This window comes from Electrophorus electricus, chromosome 11 (genome assembly GCF_013358815.1).
Source record: "Electrophorus electricus isolate fEleEle1 chromosome 11, fEleEle1.pri, whole genome shotgun sequence".
NCBI classification, from domain to species: Eukaryota; Metazoa; Chordata; class Actinopteri; order Gymnotiformes; family Gymnotidae; genus Electrophorus; species Electrophorus electricus.
This window is the reverse complement of record NC_049545.1, coordinates 21,729,173-21,752,226: the sequence shown is the minus strand read 5'-3', so window position 1 is coordinate 21,752,226 and position 23,054 is coordinate 21,729,173. Positions and strand designations below refer to the sequence as shown.

Here is a 23,054-nt window from a genome sequence, read left to right as displayed (position 1 = left end):
TTTTGTGAAGTTGGCTCCCTCTAGTGGTCACACACTGAATTCATACGTGGCCCAAAAATCACGTCGTACAGTCCACCAAGACCGTGTTTTCCTCCTGGCTGTTGTTCATGATCAGCATTTCATCAAAGTGATGTCAGATCAACTCAGATTAGCAGTACAGACTGAGGTCATATAATGTTGCATGAATATGTAAAATTAAATACGAATTAAAGGCACAGCTGTTGATTTCTGCAGTGTGTGATGTTCCTTCTACAGTGTGTGATGTTTCTCCTACAGTGTGTGATGTTTCTCCTACAGTGTGTGATGTTCCTTTTCACATCTCCAGTCCTCCTCGTAAAAGACTGAACAGCTCAATTATTTTTTGCCATCTGTCCCCACCTTGGTCACGCTGCTTTAACTCCAACCTGCAGCTCTGGCTGAATTTGTCTGAGGCAGTGCTGTTCAGCTCAGGCAGTTATGGGGGATGTTATGGATCCAAATATATAAAGTGAGTATGATTCTGACTTATGATTTATCCTTATATATAAAGTGAGTATGATTCTGACTTAGTAATGTGCAGAAGTGTGCAGATTCTGACTCCTGTGCAGAAGCGTGTAGTCCAAATGTATCTCAAGGATTCTCATTCAACAGGAAAGGAGCAATGATATAACAGTGATGGAACAGAGACACTGAACCTACACTTCAAAAACAACACAGATTACCGTGCTAAATACAGTCCTCCAAAAAAGTTATGGCTCCCAGCTTTTCATGCAAACTCCCTCTACCGTGTTTAATTTACCACCACAGGATTAGCATCAGATTATTTTAGATTAGATCTCCCTTGACTGTACTACAAAACGAAAACAAATCAAAACATTCAATCATGTGGCTGAAACGCTTGCTGATCGTTGATTACGACATTTGAATATTTAATTAGAAGTACTGTTGCCTGTGCTGACAGTGGCGTTATGGACACACACCTACTGGAGCCCCACCAAGGCCAATACCCACTGGCTGTCCAGGGATCACGTTTGTTTTTCTGCTGCCAAGATTTGCATTCCAGTATTTGTCCTGAATAGCGTGTTTCTCGATGAAGGCCAAGCAGATCCAGCGATCCAGCACAGATAAAGTGTTTGAGTGGCACTGGAGGACACAGATGTACAGTAGCAGAGGCATGTGGAAATCCCATACGTGGAAACACGCTCCAACAGCAACACCACCAAGCTTGGCAGTAGCGCTTACTCAGGGCTTTTTCCTGTCCTGGGTGCATAAACGCAGGCGGGCATCAGACTAGCCTGCTGAGGGCAGACATATGGGATCTCTTAGGGGCACAGCCAGGGGCAAAGCTGAATGCTTTGTACTGAAATCCACAGAGCCATTAAGCAGTGGATTCAGACCTTCCAAACGGAGTCAAAACTATTTTGCCCAAATATTCATCTGATTTCCAAACTCCATCTCCCACTAAAGTTGAATAACTGCCTGGTATAGGAGCCATTCTTCATTATTTAATATAGACATGGCTGCAATTCATGATACTTGAATAGATGTCTCTGTGTTGGCAAGACCAGGCAGTGAGCTATTGATAATAAATATATACAGAAGAGAAGGACAGTCACGCTCCGCAACAGTGTGGACCGACTCCAGAAAATGACATGTTTTTTATAAGGAATACTGAAAAGCTCATGTAAGGAATCAGACAGAACTGGAGAATGAACATGCAGAATCAGACAGGACTGCAGAATGAATGTGCAGAATCAGACAGGACTGCAGAACAAATGTGCAGAATCAGACAGGACTGCAGAATGAACGTGCAGAATCAGACAGGACTGCAGAATGAACATGCAGAATCAGACAGAACTGGAGAATGAACATGCAGAATCAGACAGGACTGCAGAATGAATGTGCAGAATCAGACAGGACTGCAGAATGAACATGCAGAATCAGACAGAACTGGAGAATCAATGTGTAGAATCAGACAGGACTGCAGAATGAACATGCAGAATCAGACAGGACTGCAGAATGAATGTGCAAAATCAGACAGAACTGCAGAATGAATGTGCAGAATCAGACAGGACTGCAGAATGAACGTGCAGAATCAGACAGGACTGCAGAACAAATGTGCAGAATGTGACATGGGTGTATCAGAAGAGCATCCAAGAAATGGTTTGAAGAGGCAGAGCAGCCAAATGGGTGAAAAAGCAGCTATTTCAGCAACTTCTAGTGCCTGAACTTTTGAAAGCATTTGATGTGGAGTGGATCATTATCAATGTTATTAATTATTAATTCATAATAATTATCTCCAAAACCACAACCAGGGAATGTACCATTCAGTTACAAAAGTGTGGTCCATACTTGAGTTCTGATATTGGAAAAACTGTGTGTAGTGTTTTACTCCTTACTCTCAATAGGGGGCACTACAGTAGCACTCTGTAACAAATATCTTACTGTGTATTACTGTTTACATCTTTAACAATTTCACGACATAGCTTGGTGAATACATCAAATAATCATTTAAATGCAGTACAGATAAGTACAAATACCAGTGTAACTTATCAAATGCTCATTGATATGCTATACCTTTCAAATTCCAGAAACACTTCTGTAACGAATGCAAGCACTTCTCAGAGTTAACAGAACTGGATGTTTTAAGAGTTAACAGAACTGGATGTTCTGATAGTTTTAGAATTAGAGCTTATGAAGCTTGTTAGGTCCTTTGGTGGTTCTTCTTGACACTACAGTTCACTGACTCTGTCGTAACACTGTCATACGGGGGGACCCACACAGCAATATGGATGCCAAAGCGACAATGACCGCAGTTAGACACATTTTAACAGCTCACTTAAGAATGGTGTAAAGTGTATGTAAATGTGTGTAACAGCCATTCAGCTCTGGGTGCCAAACCTACTGAAGATTTTTTTTAAGTCTGTTATAGTCAATAGTTGTGTGTGTGTTATTATAATTGTAACATATCATTTGGATAACTGACAATGAAGCTAAAGCATGGTGATATTCCAAAATTCCATTCTTCACATATTTATGTTTCTCTCTCTCTCTCTGTGGGAGTGTGTGTGTGTGTGTGTGTGTGTGTGTGTGTGTGTGTGTGTGTGTGTGTGTGTGTGTGTGTGTGTGTGTGTGTGTGTGTGTGTGTGTGTGCATGTGAGAGAGAGAGAGAGAGAGAGAGAGAGAGCGAGAGAGAGAGAGAGAAAAAGATCTTACTCATGTTCGCACAAATAGTCCAATTAGATTCAAGTTTACCTCCCTATTTGCTACATTCAGTTTAAGGGTGTTTTCATTCTGATGGTTTATATTGCAGTGTGGGTGTGACAGATGAGCTGATATGGCAATAAGCTCTGCTGTTGATCCGTCTGTGTTCAGTGCTCATGAGAACCGAAATAATCAGATATATTTTATCAATCAGTTAGCAAGTTTGGCCCTGTATCCCTCCCACTTTTTTACCAAGATAGCAAGTTTGGCCCTGTTTCCCCCAGCATTCCATTCCAGTTCTGTTCCTGTGTTGCCTCATGCTGCCATGAACCAACTCTTATGACAGGAGTGTTCTCCAAATAACCATGCAGGTCAACCAAACTCAAAAAGCTGGAACCATTTACTTTCCATAATAATAATATTAAGAAGAAGAAGACGAAGTCGTAATGGCAACGGAGGCTTATTCTGGATGCATTCATACACATCTCTGGCTACTGACTGGAAATAAAAGGGCAAGGAGAGGAATGCTGTGGTAGCAGACAATGCTGCAGAACGTTAAGCTTTGATACATTCTGGATAAATCTTTAATAAACACATTTTCCAAGGCCAAGTTTGCATTTTAAAATGATCTTAAATTGATTGCAAAATGATCATTTCCCTTGAGCAGCGCTTGGATAAGCCACACGCAGTATATTCTTAATCCAAACGTGTCCACGCGTAGCCTAATATTTCAGCACGCACACACGCCCGCGGTGAATGACATCAACAGCGCTCGCGGCGGAGAGCCATCCAATCACGTCACACGGCGACGCGCCCGGCGACGTGGTGACATCACACCATACGTAGAGAGGCGTAGAGGAGCCTTAAATCCTCAGAGCTGGCCGGCTGCTGGTAGTCCTCGCTTGGTTCGGTCAGTGTAAAGGGGCGAAAAGGTGGACAGGCGGTTGTGAAATAGCGCCGGCATTTTGTATCGGTCCTAATTAAGATATTTGAGAATCGCGTTTGTTGTTTTAATTAGCCAGCAAATAGGTTGTTAGCTGACTAGTAAATGTTCTAGGTTTCTGGTAGCTCTCGTCTTCGTGTGTAACCGTTATTAGTTGGTTAGTTAGTTATCTTAGCTTGGCCTAGCCTAGCCTAACCTAACCTATTTTAGCCTAGCCTAACCTAACCTATTTTAGCCTAGCCTAGCCTAGCCTAACCTAGCCTAGCTAAGCTAAGGTAAAATAAGATAACTAGTACGTCCGTGTGAACATTAAGAGCGAACAGAGCGAAAATGGGATCCAGAGCGTCGTCGCTGTTGAGAGAGGAGGACATTGAGGAGATTAAAAAGGAAACGGGATGTGAGTTACTTACATTCATACATTCGTTTCTTTAATTCAGCAGTAACGTTATTCAGACATGTACATTAATGTCAAAGTCACGTTAGCGAGGTTCCGCTGACATGGTTAAATGTGCCAGCTTGCCTGGCGGCTTTGAGTGTTGGGAATGAATAAGGGCCAAAGGCTGTTATGAATTGACACGGTTCATGTATCTATCTATCTATCTATCTCTCTATCTCTCCATCTATCTATGCCTTTCTTTTCTTTCTTTATCACTCTTTTCGTCAGATGGCTAAATCCGGCAAAATGCTTTTGTAATACTCTAATCTTCCTATATGACTCCCGTCATAGTTTAAATACTCTAATCTTCCTATATGACTCCCGTCATAGTTTAAATACTCTAATCTTCCTATATGACTCCCGTCATAGTTTAAATACTCTAATCTTCCTATATGACTCCCGTCATAGTTTAAATACTCTAATCTTCCTATATGACTCCCGTCATAGTTTAAATACTCTAATCTTCCTATATGACTCCCGTCATAGTTTTAATACTCTAATCTTCCTATATGACTCCCGTCATAGTTTTAATACTATAATCTTCCTATATGACTCCCGTCATAGTTTTAATACTCTAATCTTCCTATATGACTCCCGTCATAGTTTTAATACTCTAATCTTCCTATATGACTCCCGTCATAGTTTTAATACTCTAATCTTCCTATATGACTCCTGTCATAGTTTTAATACTCCAGTGTTCCCATATGACGCGCATGATTGTGGTATTGTCGCGCTGCTCTGTGCGTTTCTCGGCAAGTCTTCCCATCACTGTCACACTGGGGGACGTACGGGATAGCCCAAACTGTTCGAGAGTTGAGTGTCAGCCAAACTTCAAGAAAATGTTTTTTTTTTTAACCTCATATCTCACATGTACGTTTGACTCTGATCATATTATATTAACTAGTAACGCAGATCTTGCATACGACATTTTTTTTGTGTGTATGTATGTATATATATGTATGTGTATATATGTATATGTATGTGTGTGTGTGTGTGTGTGTGTGTGTGTGTGTGTGTGTGTGTATATATATATATATATATATATATATATATATATATATATATATATAATAATATAATGTGTGTGTGTATATATATAAAAATATAAATATAATATAAGAATAGAATATAAATAAGCCATGACTATTTTGTTGCTTTTAAAAGTCTTTTTCTGCTTTTCTGCAGTTTCCCACAGCCAGATCACACGCCTGTACAGCCGATTCCACAGTCTGGATAAAGGCGAGAATGGTGCTCTCAGGTATACGCACAAGCATGATTGACTTTGCTTGAAGCGTGACAGTGTGGCTTTGCGGCGTGGCAGTATACGCTTGTCTTGGTATATCAGATGTGCAAGAGGACATAGAATGATGAAACCTCAGAATATTTAATTTGTTTTTTTAATTTGAATGATTTTGTTCACTTCAGTTTCAGGAACAAGGGTAATGTAGTAAGGCACAGATAATATATTTTCAGGCTTGTTTATGATTATGCTGCTGAGAGTTTTTGTCTAACTGTGCTGTACCCAGTAAGTTAATGTGTTTGAGAATCGCTCATTTATTTAAGAAACGCCTGAAGAGCCTAGAGCTTAGTGTCTGTTACAGGCTGTGAATACAGGTTGCTGTGTGATCCATACAGCTAACTAGTGTGAAGCCTTGGTGTAATGTCTTACTTCAGCAGCAAGGTTTTCTTGTCTGTAAAATGTAATTTCCACTTACACAGGAAGGCAGGCCCACAGACTGAAGGGCGTGAGGTGTATAATTTCAGCAGTGCTGTGGTCTTGTCCCAGTGCTCCATCTTGCCAGAGTGTTTCCAGGGCAGAGTTTGACTGGGTTTGCTGCACAGTACCTTGGTGTGCTTGAGAACTGACCTCAGTACAGTGTGGATCACCTTTTTATTTGGCATCTTTTATGTAATTTGAACTACATTTCATGCGAAAAGGTTTGTATAGGTACATCTGTACAATGTTTTGGTGTACAATGTGAAAGAGAATCTGTCACTACAGTGGCCACGACAAACAGCTAACACCGAAAGGTGTTTGTCATGTGATGATGTCACACGGACGTTTCCTTGGCCTGCCTCTTGTAGGTCAGTGCTGGCACAGAGTCAGTGTTTGGGTAGCTGCGTTTAATCCCTTATCACATCTCGGGGATGAACAATAGCTGCGGCCGAGGGAAGGTGAGTGGAAAAATACCGTGACTTGCGTTCCAGCCCAGGTCCCAGATCAGTGCTGCTTCACCTTTCCAAAGCCCCTGCCCCCATGAGTTTCAGCCCAGGTCCCAGATCAGTGCTGCCTCACTTTTCCAACCCCCCCTTGTTTCCAGTGACTCAGCCTTGATTGCATTGTACACACCAACCCAAGTCCCAAAACAACCCATTTGATATAAAGATGCAGACGCTGTTTGATACGAGACTTGCCTGAATATGTTATGCCCTGATTAATGTAGCCATTATTAGCACAGCCTTCAGTCCTCAAAGTTATATATCTTATCATGGCAGCTGGTTATTTTAATGACATGCCTTTTCTAGGTGGATGCACTGTAGTTTCACTGATCAAATCTTTTTGTGCTTTTGTATTTACTTTCCAAACTGTACAGTTTCGTTCATGTTCTATGTTAGTCATTGCCACTATTGATTCTGGTGAGGTATTTATCTGGCTGGTATGCTGGCACATAGATTATGCAGTCTACTAACTTTGTTTTGGGTGAAAATATAAGCCTGTGATTCAAACATCTGTTTGTCACTGGATCACTGAGACTTAGTGTGGCGCTTCTGTTGTTTCAACAGCAAGGTTCATCTGCAGCTCTGTCCTCTGTGAGTGCACGAATGCCACTGTTTTACTGTTTGTCTCTTGTTGGAACTGAAGGTGACTTGGACAGTCATTAGTTGCCATAACATAGGACTTGGTTACACATGAAAATATAAACCAAGTGAGAGCATGCAAGAACATGTTCACACTTAGTCAGTTACTGCTTTGGAAGGCAGTTCTGATTTGTTCAAATGCATGTATAACACAATACAGCTTATTTGCACCCTAGAGTGAAGAGTGCAGACACTTATGGCACAGACTGCTAGGCATGGTGGCTGTATTGTAATGCTCATAGCCCAGAGACTACCACAGAATCCATCCTCCTTGTTAAAAGCCACAAACAGAAAAATTGATACTTCGAAGTGTCTCGTATGAGATATTCCAACTAATATCTCTCTCTCTCGCTCCATCTTCCTCGCTTGCTTTTTTTTTTTTTTCTTCTGCTCAGTCGTGAAGACTTCCAGAGAATTCCAGAGCTGGCCATCAACCCTCTCGGTGATCGGATAATTAATGCCTTCTTCCCTGAGGGGTGAGTAGTGTCCTGATATCGCAGTACTCCACAAATTTAAAAAGTATTTCCTTAAACTGAATGTATTGGTTAGGCAAAGGTTTATTAAACAGTGCATAAGTGTAATGATTCTCTCTGTGAGTTCTTTGGTGGTTCTGGGCTCCTTTGGTGTGAGTAAGTGGTCTGATTTTTTTGCTGGTGTTCAGGAGAAAGAGGTAGTCCTGTGTTTTTCCAGGCATTTAGGAATGTTATAGAAAATGATACATTTTTCAAGCGTAGCAGAGTGAAAGATGGTTACCCGGCAGTCATATTTACGTCATTGCCAGCCCAGTGATCTCATAATGTTTTGTTCAGAAGTGGACATTCCTACGACAGTATCTGTCTCCACGGGCACGGTTGTTCACACTTGTCTCACGCCTGCCACAGAGAGGATCAGGTGAACTTCAGAGGGTTCATGAGAACATTGGCACACTTTCGACCAGTAGAAGACAACGAGAAGAACAAGGACCCAAACTCAGGAGAGCCTCTTAACAGCAGGAACAACAAGCTCCTCTGTGAGTCCGCTACCCTCCTAGTGCTCCTACAGGCCTTACACTGAGCTCCTACTTATCAGTGTATGAGTTTTTTAACAATACAGATTATTTTTTCATATGAACATAGTTGTTTTTTTTTTTTTTTTTTTTTTTTTTTTTTTTTTTTAATGTATATTTAGAAACCGTCCCTAAGTGTCTGCCCATGAACTCACGGAGCAGCAGTGGCCCTGTCTAACCGGACTGACATAACTGGCCTCTCTGATTAGTGCTTGGGCAGAATATCAGGAGCACAAAAAAAATGTATACATACGTGGAAACTCTCATAGCCCTCAAATCAAAACAGTGCTTATAAGGTTGTTTTCTGTGCTAGACATGTACTGCGAGCTCAGGCTTTACTGTGTTCTTCTTTCATCTGTTGGTCCTCTCTTCCAGTCGCTTTCCGCCTGTATGATCTGGACAGAGATGATAAAATCTCCAGGGATGAGCTGCTCCAGGTGGGTGGCATTCCTAAGTCTCCGTCTAGCCAGAAAGTGGTGTAAACATTTACGCAGGCATGCACTCTTGGCCTTTGCGTTCTTACATTTTGCACGTTGTCCATGACAGACATAGAGAAGGTCTCTGTTGCCTTCATTGTCCCTTTAGAGGTGCCTGCCCTTGTAACCTGAAACCAGGTGTTTCTGTAGCGTGGCGGGAGCATAAAGTCTATATACGATTACACTCAGACATAACTTCATCTTCCACTGATGTCACACGTCTCGCTAGACATCAGTAACGCTATGTGCAGACACTGCACTTGAGTTGAAGATCGTGATCTCAAATGTGTTTTGGCTCGGTGTCTGTGTAAATGATTACTTACCATTGGCGGCCATCAATTACGAGTGTTATCAAATGCCACACATATTCACACGTGCATTCCCTTGTCACGCCAAAGAAAGACAATACTGTTTTTTTACAATGGTGAGAGTCATGAAATCGCACAGTTCTGTACACAGTGGAATACGAGACTTGTATCGCTTCATCTTGAAGTGCTTTCTAGATTTGTTTTACTGCTGAGGTACTTGAAGGAGGGCTGAAGAGTCTTCCTTTGTAAAGTGAAAAATGCTTCATTCACAACAGCATATGACGCCCTGTTATTAGTGTTCCAAAATCCATGGTTGGTTTAGTAATAACACTTTGTTAAGAAAGCATGTATCCTTGGAACGTTTAGCAATCCCACACGTCCTTTGGAAATGAGGCACGTGTGTGTGTTTTTTTGGTTTGTGTGTTTTTTTGTTTTGTTACTGTGACTACAGTGTGTGTGTGTGTGTGTGTGTGTGTGTGTGTGTGTGTGTGTGTGTGTGTGTGTGTGTGTGTGTGTGTGTGTGTGTGTGTGTGTGTGTGTGTGTGTGTGTGTGTGTTCAGGTTCTGCGTATGATGGTTGGCGTGAACATCTCTGATGAACAGCTGGGCAGCATTGCAGACAGGACCATCCAGGAGGCCGACACAAATGGAGACATGTCCATCTCCTTCAGCGAGTTCATCAAGGTAACGCACCACACAGGAGCTTACAGCACCCACACCTGCATACGCCTGAGCTTTCAGGTGTGACATGCCAACTTAGCATAAAGAAAATGGATACAGACTGGCCAAAACAGTCCAATCATTCAGGATGTATTAGTTTTATTGGATTTATTTGTTCCACATGTTTAGTGTGTGTATATGTGATAGTGATGGTTATCTGGTTTGTGGGCTTGTGCCTCGTAGACTAAATGCCCTGTGCTGTGTTAAACTTTATCCACCTATATTACGGATACGACAATGTGGTTTAGAAGTAGTGTTTTCAGAATGAGTGTGCGAAAACTTGTCAGAAATCTCAGCCGTCCTTCAAAACCTGTAAAATGATAATCAGACCAGCCTTGGTATAAAATGACCTCCTGATATACCACCTTGGTATATCAGACCTCCACAGTTCTAAGGCAGCACACGCAGCATTTGAAAAACAGGTTAAGATTCTGCTTCTTGACAGTGCAATTGTAACTTGAGGTCCAGCCTCTAGCAGTCACTCCATCGAGCCTACATTACTTTTTGGTAGTACTTCATAGAGGTGAAACTTTACACTTGGGCTGTATCATGCAGGACCTTGTCCTGAGGTACCTGGCTTCTCTTTCCCGCTCTTTTAAGGTGCTGGAGAAGGTGGATGTTGAACAGAAGATGAGCATTCGCTTCTTGCACTGAAGAACCACCCACTGCCTACAACTGAACACTGACTGGACACCATCCATGCCAATATAATTAAGATCCACCCCTTCCTGGTCCCTACATTTCAGGCTACACTGTCCACATGTGCAGTAGACGCAGCTGCTTTCTTGGTTCGTCCTCTCTCGCGCTGACCTGCGCTGGGCACGTCGTCGTGTGCCTATACTCAGTCGCAACGGCTGTCCTCTGGAACTATAAACTTATTTATTCTGGACCATTCCTAGTTTAAACCTAGTTCTGTAGAATAAAAGTACAGTTGATGTGGTTGTATGTGGCAATGAGGACTTTTTATGAACAGAAGATATGGGCTTTCATTATGGATTTTATTGAGGGAGGAGAATATCCTACATCGAGGACAAACCCGTCCCTTACAAGATAAGAGCAGCTGTAATTCTGTGTTCTGTCCGTGTGAAGATAAGTCATCAAATAAAGGTTTTATTTATTCAGTCTTTTCCACGAGCTGTAAAAGAGCAGTGATGGGAGATTCTGTGGTGGATGAGGCATGGCTGCTTCACACCATGCTGCGTTGCCCCCTCTTTTCCTGTTACCAGTTATTTTCTGCGACTATTTCTCTCAGAGTTCAGGGCAGGGGACGGAGGAATTTATCGGGCCTTGCTGGCCCTGGACAGCAGGTTTGGGTGACGACGTTTTGAGGTTTGCTTCATGCTGTTTCTCTGGAGAGATGAAGGTTTGCAAAGGAAGCTGTAATGAGATGATTATTTATGAAGATTCCTCCCTATCAATTTAGTTGAATCCCTGAAATTTTATACATTTTAAGGTGTCAGATTCTAGATCATTCCAAAACTTTGACCTTGTTTTGGACCATGGTGTTCCATGGCTTTCAGTGTTATCAGGGGATCTTTACAGCCAATTTGATGGTCTCTGTTTTAGTCCCTCCTTTCTTCTCAGGCTGTGTTGCTGTCAGTCAGCTATAATTAGCAGTGACCTGTTCAAAATGAATCATCAATGAGTCTGACTGCATTCTGGCTGTCTAGTTAGAGAAGGTAACTCTAAATCTGTAGTACTCTGTAGTATTTGGTTTCTGGCTTTGCCGTAAAGGTTACATGCCAATGTGCTGGATTCTCAATGATGAGAGCTTAACAACACTAACACATGTAGTTTCCAGAACCTTGTCAGTGGCTTGTGCAGGATTAAGGGCCTCTAAAGGTCATTTTAGTCCCATAAAGGTCATCTTGGTCCGTATGTACCAGCAGACCAGTTTCGCACGCACTCTCAACATTACTGAAAAGGAAGCCTGCAGTGATGTCATCAAACACTTTTTGCACACCAGTGATATAATCTGTGCCAGAACATGGTGCTTATCATTAGTTCTGTCTCTTACCATCCAGGGTACTCCAACTGAAATCACATGTTTGCTGGTTGTCTGATATACGCGTAGATCTATAGGATGAGCGTGTGACCTGATGGACAGTGCACCTGCAGTAGCTGCTGATCAACTTTTCTTGTTAGGGCTGAGGAGGGACAAACTCTTCAGCGGCACTGGACGACTCCTGGGAAACACCAGTTTCATTACCATTTTATTACACGTGATTATCAGTCATGTACTGTACAATACATTAGAATATTATTGGTTAATGTGGACTGATTTTGATCAAATAAAGATCCAGGTCCCATATTTAAATGTAATTTGTTGTGACTTTATTTGAATATAGGAATAATATAACATCTAATTAAATTATAGTTCCGACACACTGCCACACTACTAAATATAACTGGATTTGAGTAATTGTAGTTCAGTCACGCTGAATGACAGTGTTAACCCTAACTTGATGTAGGTCATTATAAGTATTAGCCGACTCATGTATTACATTTTGCATAACTGATTCTTACTGATTTATACTGTTTAGCACTTTATTTGTCTGTGGGTTGCAATGTATATAAGACATCTAATTCTACTTTGGGCTCATGTGAATTGAAGCTGACAAAATTTTACAGATGTAGCCAAACCTAACATTTATTTAGTAAGCTTTATTTAACCAGGATAAGTTCTCTGCTCCCTTTTGCAAATGTCCTGGTCAAGACAGGCAGCAGCATAATTGATGGGGTTACAGACAAGATTGCAGACATACAATGGAAATAAATGACATTTTCTTAAAATATCAAAGAAATGTCAGTAAAACGACACTAATCAATATACAAGACAAAAAAGGCACAGAAAATCAGTGAACACCTACGACTGATGAAGGACCTCTGACCAAAACATCCTGTTTCTTAAGAAACTTTGTGTACTTCCAGATCCAGACTGACAAAATGGTAATGGCTAACCAGCCAGATTTAGTAGTGATGCACAAAGAGCACTAGAAGGCCGTAGTGATAGATGTTCAAAGTGATTGCACAATCAGGACCAAATAAACATGAGTAGCTTCAAGAATACCAAGGCCTGAAGGAAGAGCTAGAAAAGATGTAAGGTGAAGGCAACAGTGGGTACTCTAATAACTGGAGCAGTTTTGGGGCTGTGAACCCCAAACTGGGAGACTGGCTCCAGCAGATCCCAGGGACAACATCTTAAGAGCAGCTAAGATACTACACAGGACCCTCAGGCTCCCAGGCCTCTAGTAGAGGACCGGAGTTTGAAGGAAAAAGAATGGAGGAGGGTGAGTGGGGTGGTTTGATTATTTTGATATTTTGAGTGTGGTTTACTGTGATGATACAAATGAACAAAACATATGGCTGATGAAAATCACCAGGCGTTTAACAGGTCATAGAGAAGCAGGTGTGTGAGGTGGTTAAGGCACGGGAAGAACGACATGAACGACCTTCCATGTGTCTTTTAGGAATTTAATGAAAGTACATACATTCATAGCGGAAAATGTACTATATATCGCATTGATTAAAAACATGTAAAAACTTTGGGAAAGACTTGTAATTTAATACTGGCGATAAGAACGGTCCAATTGAATCGTTTATGCCCCCTAGCGGTCGAGAGGGCGAAGGCGCCTCTCCAAAGACCGGAAGTCTAGTTTTCACTTTTTCTCCGTCATTTCCTTTTTCGCGTTCTTTGTTCAAGCTGGACCGTCGCGACGGAACCCGAAGCCCGAACCAGTCCAGTTACCCCAGCCGCCTCAGGTCATACTTCCAGCCCGAAATTAAGCCTGTGCCGCGTACCTGCGTGATCAAATAACATGGACGCGACTGCCAAAGACAACCGCAACAGCGGCAACAACAAAGGAAAGAAAGCCAACGGCGGTCCCAAAATGGAGAACGAGAGCAAGTACCTCCCGGAGCTGCTGGCGGAGAAGGACAGCCTGGACGCGTCCTTCACCCACGCCATGAAGCTGCTCACCGCAGGTCTGTCCCGCTGTCCCCCTGTCCCCCTGTCCCCGGACACACGGCTGCTCTCTGGACAGTAACTCGGCTGTTTTGGTAGATGTAAATACGGAGTTGTCGACCAGCCATTAGCTAATGGGGATTAGCTCGGCGACTAAATTAGCAGGATGTCTTGAGGAATTGGACTTCTCTGTCAGATGACATGAATTTTTCTACGAAACTTGTGTGTTGCACTATTTAGCTAGCTTACTGTCTAATTAAAAATGGCTATTTGGGCTAATGGTAAAGGTGTTCTCAGCGCTTTCCCCGCAAAATCAGCGAACTAGCTAGTTAGCCTAGCTCTCCTGGTTAATGCAGCAAACTTGCTAACGCTCGCTTATACAGTTTGGTTAGTCTTTCAGGCGAAGAAGCTTATGTAGTAGGATACGCATCTAACATGTGGCTGCGTAGACGGACGTCTAACGTGTGGCTTGTTTCTTGTGTGTGTAGTGTTTAGCTAAAATGTGCGGTTCAATAAGTTAAAATGGATCGGAGTAATCATACATGTATATTGTAAACCCAATAATCACATTTGCATATTTAAAACAAATTTTAGCAGTCAAACAGGATGCAAGGTTATAATGTTTCCAGAATCTGAATAGACAAAACTAAACAAATGAGTCAAAACTGTGATTGAATCTACTAAGAAACTTTTGTGGGATAAAGTCCATGAACAAGTTTAAACATTGCTCTGTTTACTTGGTTAAAAACTAAAGATTTTTGAGGCCGAGACCAACAGTCTTCCAGTCAATGTCTGCATGTGTATTCCAGTAAATCACGGCGTTAGGAAGAGATGCTCTGTTCTTTGGCTCAAGTGGTCTGCAGAACAGAGTAGTTGAGGGGGAAAACTAAATTAAGGACCAGGATAACACTGTTTAGCAAATAAAAATAATTTGACTGGAATTTTATCAGAGTTGTAATTACACACAAGAAGGAATCTAATTTTGAAAATATGACTCGAAATTATTTGGAATATTTTCAGTTATGTACTATTAATACAACGGTTTTTTTTAGAATCCAAAAATGGATTTCGTCCCCTTTCTCTAATCATGATGTCCTCGATTGAATGAACGCTTTCTCATATCTAACTTATTCTACAGTAAAGAGATCTATTCTTCCAGATCGGATAGTCAAAAGTTTTGAGATGTTATTTTAGAGATTAAATCATTCTATTCTAACCTCTTTTTAAAAGCTAATTCAAGACCATATCCTCTCAAATATTTACAAACCTAAAGTTCTCCCTTACTTCTAAAATTATACTTTTTCAAATGAGGTGCTTATATATTACATATGTGGCATTTAGGCATGTACATATGTGGCGTTTAGACACATGTTAATGCAGCTTTGTCATCAGTAAAGGGATCAGTAAAAGGATGACATTTCTACAAGGTTTTTGGGAACTAGCCAATAATCAATACAAGACTGAAAAGAATCTGATCTATTCTGCCATATGTAAGGCCTATTAGAAGGGAACTTCCTCTACATAATTCATTAAGATTTAAATTTTCCTTAAGCTCCTTCAAATAAATATTAGCATTTATAGGACTACCAGGAGGCCATGTACCGAGTCATGTAGTCATGTTATCAAAAAACCTCTGATTATAACTAAAGCAGTAGAATACTTTTTAAGCGAGAAGCATGAAAATACTTTTAGATCATCAAATAATAAAATATCCAGTTTAGAGTTTTCAATTGCTGGTCATAACAGCCATAATGATCTGTTTAGCAGATATCCTATGTACAATGGAACGCCTTGCAGAGCAGGAACGTCATCACACACCACACTAGAGTCAGGCCTGGCGACGATCTCTCTGCCTCCATGGTCCGTCTTCTTCGGGCCCAGGCTGTGAGCCGCGCTTACGGCGGCTGGCAGCCTGGCTGCCTTTTCTGGGATTTCTGCTTGGCCTTCTGTCGAACATCCTTAAGGCCATAGAGTTTAGGGTTCCAGTGCTTCCAGCTTTAAACACATACAGCCTTTTTGTGTGATGTCCATGTATGTACGCCTGGTATTGAGTGCGCTTCTGGTTCTTGTACATGCTTAAGTTCACCCACTCATTCCAGATAGTCATGACAACAATTCATCAAAACACTGTAATTCAAAGGAGTGGAGAGATCAGTTACGTAGCAGCTGCTGTTGAAACGTTTCTTTCGCTCTTTGATGACATGGGTGCTTGTCCAAAGACCAACTGTAAGCTAGCTTTTATTGCCATTGTGAGCTCTCTGGAAATGTAGTTTCCAGGGCTTTCTGGAATTAGGAGAGATGCAGGCTATAGAAGGAGCACGGGTAGATCTAGAAGTCTAAACTTTGTTTTGGTCATGTTTACTGCGTAATGTCTGTCGCAGTGATCGGTCGCGTGTGGTGTATGTTACAGAGATCGAAAGGATTCAGAAGGGAGAGTCTAAAAAAGAGGGTGAGACCTACCTGGACCTGTTCACCACCAAGAACGTGCGGGTGAAGGAGCGCGTGCTTATTCCTGTTAAACAGTACCCTCGGGTGAGTGGGGTTGAGCGGTAGCCTCGGGTGAGCAGTGATCCCGGGTGCCTGTGGGAAATAGGAAGCCTCTGTCTGCATTGCAGGGTCACAGTTCTCTAAGTGTTTTGTTTGTTTTTTTGGGGGGGCGGGTAATAAGACAACTGCAATCCTGTGTACATTTCTAGCAGTTAAAACTCAAATGTTTACACTGGGATGTGTGCCTGTGAACGTCTGATTGTTTGTTTTTCTGTGTGTTGAGTCTAAGACAGATTTCCCTGCAGGGCAATAAAATGTCCTAAAAAATAAAACATCTTATATAACCCAAGCTGCTATCTGGTTTTGTGCTGTCTCCTCTTGTTCCAGTTTAACTTTGTGGGGAAGATTCTCGGTCCCCAGGGCAGCACAATAAAGCGTCTGCAGGAGGACACAGGTGCCAAGATATCTGTGCTGGGCAAGGGGTCCATGAGGGACAAGAACAAGGTACCTACACCGCGTTGACCAGTGTGGGACACGGTAGCTGCACCGCGTTGACCAGTGTGGGACACAGTAGCTGCACCGCGTTGACCAGTGTGGGACACGGTAGCTGCACCGCGTTGACCAGTGTGGGACACGGTAGCTGCACCACACTGACCAGTGTGGGACACGGTAGCTGCACCACACTGACCAGTGTGGAACACGGTCTTAGATAAGCAGCACAACCGCTGTCTTGAGATTTTGACCAGAATGCCAGATGAGTTGAGAGTTCATGAGCATGTTCTGCATTAAAGTAGGGAATGTATTCCTGTCAAGGGGTTCTGTTTGTCTTGGTGGACACACCTAGTATTTGGAAGGAAAGTTGGTTTAATATTGTAAATGTTCTTTCCCAGTGCTCCAGCTGAAAGGTTGAGTTTTGATGGCTTTTCAGGAGGAGGAGCTAAGGAAGGGAGGGGAGCCTAAATATGCCCATCTAGCCATGGAGCTGCACGTCTATATTGAGGTGTTTGCTCCTATACCTGACTGCTATCTGCGAATGGCTCACGCCATGGAGGAGGTCAAGAAGTTCCTTGTGCCGGTACGTCAGGCATGTTGCACACGTATCCCCAACGACACGCTGGGACCACACGTCAGCAGATGACCGTGAACGCATGGACCCGTGTGTCACGTTGTCACAGGAGCTTCTTTCTCTGTGCTGTTTCAGGTGGACAATGTGGAGGAGATGCACCAGGAGCAGTTCATGGACGCCGGCTACCTGAACGGCTCCCAGGATGTGTCTGGCCGTGGCAGAGGGGTCCCTGTTAGGGGCCGTGGAGCCATGCCTCCCCCCATGGCTGGTGCCAGGTGAGATGGGGTCCGCCTGGTGTCCTAGAGTAGAGCGGCAGTGCTCGATGGTCTTCGGCCTGTCGATGTGATGTATGGGTCTGACGCGAATGTGTGGTGTTTGTTGGATTAACACTGTTGTACTAGTGTTTCTGAATGCGAGGAACCTGCTGTGCTGGCACCTCGGTCAGGCTCTTGGGACTGAGGGTGTGTGTGTTCCACAGAGGTCGTGGTATGCCCCCACGAGGCTCCGCCCCACGAGGCTCCCCCCTCCGCGGTGGTCCTGGCCGCGGTGCCGTGGCGAGAGGCGCCCCCGTGGGCCGCGGAGGTCCGATCCCCACCGCCTCCAGTCGGGGGGGTGCGGCCACGAGAGCCAGACTGCCTGCCGCCCCCCAGAGGATGCCACCGACCCCCACCCCGCCCCACCAACACCAACACCAGCAGCACCACCAGCACGCACAGGCGGCCGAGACGTACGAGGAATACGTGAGTTACTGCTTCGCTCAGCCGGTACTTTCACTGCTCTGCTTTTAAATCTTCATTTTAAATCTGCTAATTTCCTCTCAGGCTTATGAGGAGACGTACACTGAGCCTACGTATGAAGGGTACGACAGCTACTACAGCCAGTCCACTCCACAGGGGTAAGGAACTGCTGGTGTTTGTATGAGCACGTTCAGTACAGCAGTGCTTGTGCAGAGCTGTTCTCCCACACAGCCCCATCACCCTTGCTTTCAACCTCTGGGTTATTGGATTTGGGATGGAGAGAAACGAGTGGAATGCAGCTCTCCAAGATGAAGGTTGGGAATCTGTTCCCTAGAGCCCCTGGCTCTTCCCACTCTGTGCCACCTCCCAGGATTCTGTGGTCATGACTGGGGCTGTTTGAGGGTTATGGGTTAGTTGTCGGAGGTTTTGAGGGTTAGGGGTTAGTTGTCTTAACTAAGTTTCGAGCTTTTTCCTCTTTCTTTCTCCCTTTAAACAGAGATACAGAGTACTATGATTATGGGCACGGTGAGGCTCAGCAGACATATGAGTCTTATGGTGAGTCACTGAGTCATTGTATATATACATACATTTTTCTGGTGTTGTGCCTGGTTAGTTGTTGTGAAGTGTGTGCGAGTGTGTGTGCACTGTTCTCATACGGTCTTGCTCTTCCCTCCTCTACAGCTGAGGATGACTGGGATGGTGCTAACTGGGGAAGCGGTGCGGGAAAGGCCCCCTCTGTCCGCCAGACCAAAGGGAACTATCGGGAGCATCCATACGGAAGATACTGAGACGTGTCAATCACTTGGGTTGCCTGGGCAACCGCCTCCCATTGTAACTCCTTTTAACAACTCAAAAGTAATTTTTTTATTTTATTTTTTTTATTTTTCATTTAGGTTTTTTTTTTTTTTTTTTTTTTTTTTTTTTTTGAGTAATTTTGTTTTATATTTGCCATTGACTGCTTTTTAATGTTTAAAGACATTTGTTATTAGAAGGCTCACACTTTTGTAGTTCCGGGGAGGGATTCGCTCACCTTGGCATTTCACTGATTCGTTTCGGTTTGTTCCTCTTTGCCTTGTTGTCTTGCACACTGTTTCCTCTGGCTAATCATTTTCAGTTAGAATACAGATGCCTGAATCCTACATCTGCTTTGCAGTTCTTACAAATGCATAATACATAATGCATGACAGGCGTATACAATTTAAAAGGCGCTTTTCTCTGTCAAAATGCAAAAACTTAAATGGCCTTTACTCAACCGCCAAACAAATGGGGGGGAAGAGTCTTTAAACTTTTAGACAGTTGTACAAGTCAATGCTGTAAACACACCAACGTCAAACGTGCTGTAAAGAGAATGGCAGTATTTAGCGATTTAACAGGTGTGGAGTTTGATCTCAAGAAAACCTGAGCTCAGAAACAAACCTTCTACCCAGGCATAACATATGCAGGCACAGTATTTTGGTTTGTCTTGTGTTAAGGAAAAGCAGCTGAAGGCTATAACTGATAAAGGGTTTAAGTTAAATTGGCCAGCCTAAAATTGTATATACGTCACCTATACTGAAGAAATCTCCACTTTTGTTTATAACTTTGCGTTTCACAAAATAGAAGCATACCTGTGTTCGTTGGCTAAATAGGGAACTAAATATGTTTTTCTGTAGTATGTCAATAAAGCGTAGTGTTCTTTTTCAGCTAACACAACCTGGTATTTTGCTTTTCTTATAGCAGTCAATACATAACTGACAAACTGCAAAACTGTTTTAGCAAAAAAAAAAAAAATCTTGCATGCAGTTACAATAATGTACTTTAACAAAAATGAGTTCCATGCAATATTGTTTCATGCAAAATATTGTGTATAAACCGTTGCTAATTAGAATTCTGTGGCAATAGCTACAATTAAATGTCTGTAAAATTGACTTGTTCTAATTTAGTCTGTACCCAGTTTCTTAACGATTTAAAAAAAAAAAAAAAAATTTAAAGTACAAGGAAAAAAAAGCCCCCCCCTTTCTACTTCTACATTTATTAGTATCTTGTTAAATTACTTTTACATTTATTAGTATCTTGTGAAATTACTTTTTTGCTCTATAACGTATCAGTGCTTATCTGCTCAATGATTTATACACAATACAACAAATCGCTTTACTGTTTCAAAGGGGCCTGTGTGCCAGTGTCCCCAGGCCCTTCTGATGTTTTAAACACACATTGTTCACTCCATCTTTTTCTTTTATTGAAAAGGATCTTGAGGTGAGACCTGCCAAGTGGCTTCTAAAATAGATGCGTGTTTAAAGGAAGGTAATGTATAATCAAAGATCACGGCGAGTCTCGACGGAAATCTAGGGCTTGCTCCTTGAACCTGTGCATCAAAATGTTTTTTTATTTTTTTTATTTTTTTTAAAAAAGCAAAAAAAAGCAAAAGGCGTGTCTTGTTTCGTTCCCAACACCACGCTCAGATAAACACCTGTGCGGTATGAATGAGAAGATTGCAAACTTGCAGGTTTACTTGGCTTTCGTTGGCTGACATAATAAAGAACAAAATTGTGGAAGGAGGCGTAAAGTCTAGGAAGCGCTTCATTAAGGTAACACCAGCCCCAGATCTCTCTCTCAGCAAAACAGTTCTATTTGTGTGTTTGAAAAAACAAACAAACAAACAAACAAAAAAAAAAACCCAAAACATGTAAAAGGAACAGGTGTTTACAACTTCAAAATCTGTAGACATAGTCCGACAGTGAATTCATGGCTTTAAAAGTGGTTTTGGAAAGCCACATTTCGTACAATTTGTATGTAAATGTAGTGTGCAACTCTTGCTCCAAAATTTACATTTAAAAACAATAGTTCTTAGCCTAAACTGCTATATATATATATATATATATACATACACACAAAATAGTTTTATTAGTTTTTAAAACTAGATTTAATATAAATTAACTTAAAAAGCATGAGTTGCATAATGACTTGTACAGTAGACATTACCTGTCTTTGTTGTCTGGTTTAGTGACTCTCCTCTGTTTTACGTTATTGTCCAGATGCTGATATCTGAGGGCCTTCCTCAGGACTAGAAGACTACAGGGCAATTAAAGGTACGTTTGAATGTAAAATGAAAAATCTTCCGGTTTTTGTTTGTGTTTTAAGTCTTTGCAGTGGAGGACCAGTGGTCACTCATAGATGGGAAACTGAAGCCTACCAGGTCCAAGGGTCTCCCCGTAACACAGTGGTTGTCCTGTAACATGCAATTACCACCTGTGGGTGTGGCCAGAAGCCTCATTAAGGCCTTTGTTTGCCCCTGGGGCATGGTGTGTGTGGAAGCCTGTTTGTGTCTTGGCCCTTTCTTCTAAGTGTGGAATGGCGTTTTGGGGTCCATCCGTTTTGGGAATTAAAGAAAAAAGATTTTAACTTCAGGTTCGACTTTTTGTGTAAACCACCACCCTGTCCCACCTTCCTAGCCATCTTTAATTTAGAGCATTCATTCGATTACATTATTGAATTCAGTTTTAAGTGAGAATTCACTCTGTTCCCTGTATTTTGTCAGAGCCGCTTGTGACACAGGAAGTCTGAGTATAACTTTGTTTAACTACTGAAATGTTAAAACTCTTGTCAGTAGTTTTAAATTTTCAATCTGCATTGCCAGTACTGTCTTATGAGTGTTCTCAATTAGTCTTTCATGGGAATCACTGATGGCTGGAGAAAAGGTTTTAAATATAACCATCTTTATTAAATTAATCTATATTGATTCTTAATGCTTGGTGGTTAAATGTTTCCCTCTCGAATTTTCCATGTTCTCCCTTTGTCTGTCTCTGTCTAGTCTCCAGTTTCCTCCCACAGTCAAAAACATAGAGGTTTACCCTATGGGATACCCTAAAGATTGAGTCCAGATTTACCCTATTCCAGAGTAATGGGTGCATCAGGGTAAGAAGCAAGGCAGCTGAAGTGATGCGCCCATTATGCCGAGTGCCTAGCGTACAAGCCTGTGGGGGCAGTGCTATGATCTGGGGTTGCTGCAGTTGGTCAGGTCTAGGTTCAGCAAGGTTATGTGCCGAAAGAATGAGGTCAGCTGACTACCTGAATATACTGAACAACCAGATTATTCCATAAGTGGATTTTTTTCTTCCCTGATGACACGGGCATATTCCAAGATGACAATGCAGGATTCATCGGGCTCAAATTGTGAAAGAGCAGTTCAGGGAACATGAGACATTGTTTTCACAAATGGATTGGGCACCACAGAGTCCAGACCTGAACTCCACTGAGAATCCTTGGGATGTGATAGAGAAGACTTTGCCCAATGGTCCAAATCTCCCATCAATACAAGATCTAGGGGAAAAATGAATGCAACTCTGGACAGAAATCAATGTGACATTGCAGAAGTTTGTGGAAACGATGCCACAGCGAATGCATGCTGTTATCAAAGTTAAAGGCAGTCCAACGAAATATTAGTGTGACCTTTTTTTTGGCCTGTGTGTGTGTGTGTGTGTGTGTGTGTGTGTGTGTGTGTGTGTGTGTGTGTGTGTGTGTGTGTGTGTGTGTGTGTGTGTGTGTGTGTGTGTGTGTGTGTGTGTGTGTGAGAAAGTGTTTGCCCCTTCCCGATATATTATTTCTTTTGCATGTTTGTCACACCTTTAATTGTCTGTCTCTGTCTAGTCTCCAGTTTCCTCCCACAGTCAAAAACATAGAGGTTTACCCTATGGGCTACCCTAAAGATTGTCCTGGTGGGTAAGAATGACTGCATGGTGCTCTGTCCTGGGTGTTGTCCTGTCCCATCCCTCTACCTGATACTGTCCCCAGGGGGCTGTTTTTTCCGGTTGAGAGTACCCTGTATATGAAACGTGACTATATAAAATATGGA

The 23,054-nt window shown here is 42.4% G+C and overlaps 2 protein-coding genes across 4 annotated transcripts; both read left to right on the top strand.

Annotated features, from left to right (window-relative positions):
• The first annotated feature begins 4,050 nt into the window (after positions 1-4,050).
• chp1 (calcineurin-like EF-hand protein 1) lies at positions 4,051-12,291 on the top strand. The gene is made up of 7 exons (XM_026996762.2): positions 4,051-4,523; positions 5,748-5,820; positions 7,817-7,897; positions 8,303-8,430; positions 8,842-8,903; positions 9,811-9,933; positions 10,570-12,291. Exons 1-7 carry the CDS (start codon positions 4,457-4,459, stop codon positions 10,621-10,623), a joined length of 588 nt encoding a protein of 195 aa, XP_026852563.2. The 5' UTR covers positions 4,051-4,456; the 3' UTR covers positions 10,624-12,291.
• A 1,343-nt stretch (positions 12,292-13,634) lies between these two features.
• Positions 13,635-21,604, top strand: khdrbs1a (KH domain containing, RNA binding, signal transduction associated 1a). 3 transcript variants are annotated; one of them, XR_004776654.1, is made up of 10 exons: positions 13,635-13,953; positions 16,344-16,465; positions 16,808-16,924; positions 17,349-17,495; positions 17,622-17,761; positions 17,965-18,226; positions 18,308-18,381; positions 18,720-18,778; positions 18,905-19,078; positions 21,238-21,604. XR_004776654.1 is itself a non-coding variant. In XM_035531533.1 (10 exons), the coding sequence occupies exons 1-9, from the start codon at positions 13,788-13,790 to the stop codon at positions 19,009-19,011; spliced, it is 1,194 nt and encodes a 397-aa protein (XP_035387426.1). In that variant the 5' UTR covers positions 13,635-13,787; the 3' UTR covers positions 19,012-19,054; positions 21,238-21,604. The 3 variants fall into 3 exon arrangements, 2 of the variants coding, with proteins under 2 accessions (XP_035387426.1, XP_026852561.2); XM_035531533.1 differs by having other exon boundaries at positions 18,905-19,054; XM_026996760.2 differs by lacking the exon at positions 21,238-21,604 and having other exon boundaries at positions 18,905-20,130.
• The last annotated feature ends 1,450 nt before the right edge of the window (positions 21,605-23,054 follow it).

What these genes read in the sequence shown, in the direction of transcription:
- khdrbs1a (XM_035531533.1), top strand. Translation starts at nt 13,788, where the DNA reads ATGGACGCGACTGCCAAAGACAACCGCAACAGCGGCAACAACAAAGGA. An exon ending in CTGTTAAACAGTACCCTCGG is followed by an intron (nt 16,466 to 16,807) that starts GTGAGTGGGGTT and finishes CTCTTGTTCCAG; the next exon opens with TTTAACTTTGTGGGGAAGAT. An exon ending in AGCCAGTCCACTCCACAGGG is followed by an intron (nt 18,382 to 18,719) that starts GTAAGGAACTGC and finishes CCCTTTAAACAG; the next exon opens with AGATACAGAGTACTATGATT.
- chp1 (XM_026996762.2), top strand. Translation starts at nt 4,457, where the DNA reads ATGGGATCCAGAGCGTCGTCGCTGTTGAGAGAGGAGGACATTGAGGAG. An exon ending in GATTAAAAAGGAAACGGGAT is followed by an intron (nt 4,524 to 5,747) that starts GTGAGTTACTTA and finishes GCTTTTCTGCAG; the next exon opens with TTTCCCACAGCCAGATCACA. An exon ending in CCTTCAGCGAGTTCATCAAG is followed by an intron (nt 9,934 to 10,569) that starts GTAACGCACCAC and finishes CGCTCTTTTAAG; the next exon opens with GTGCTGGAGAAGGTGGATGT.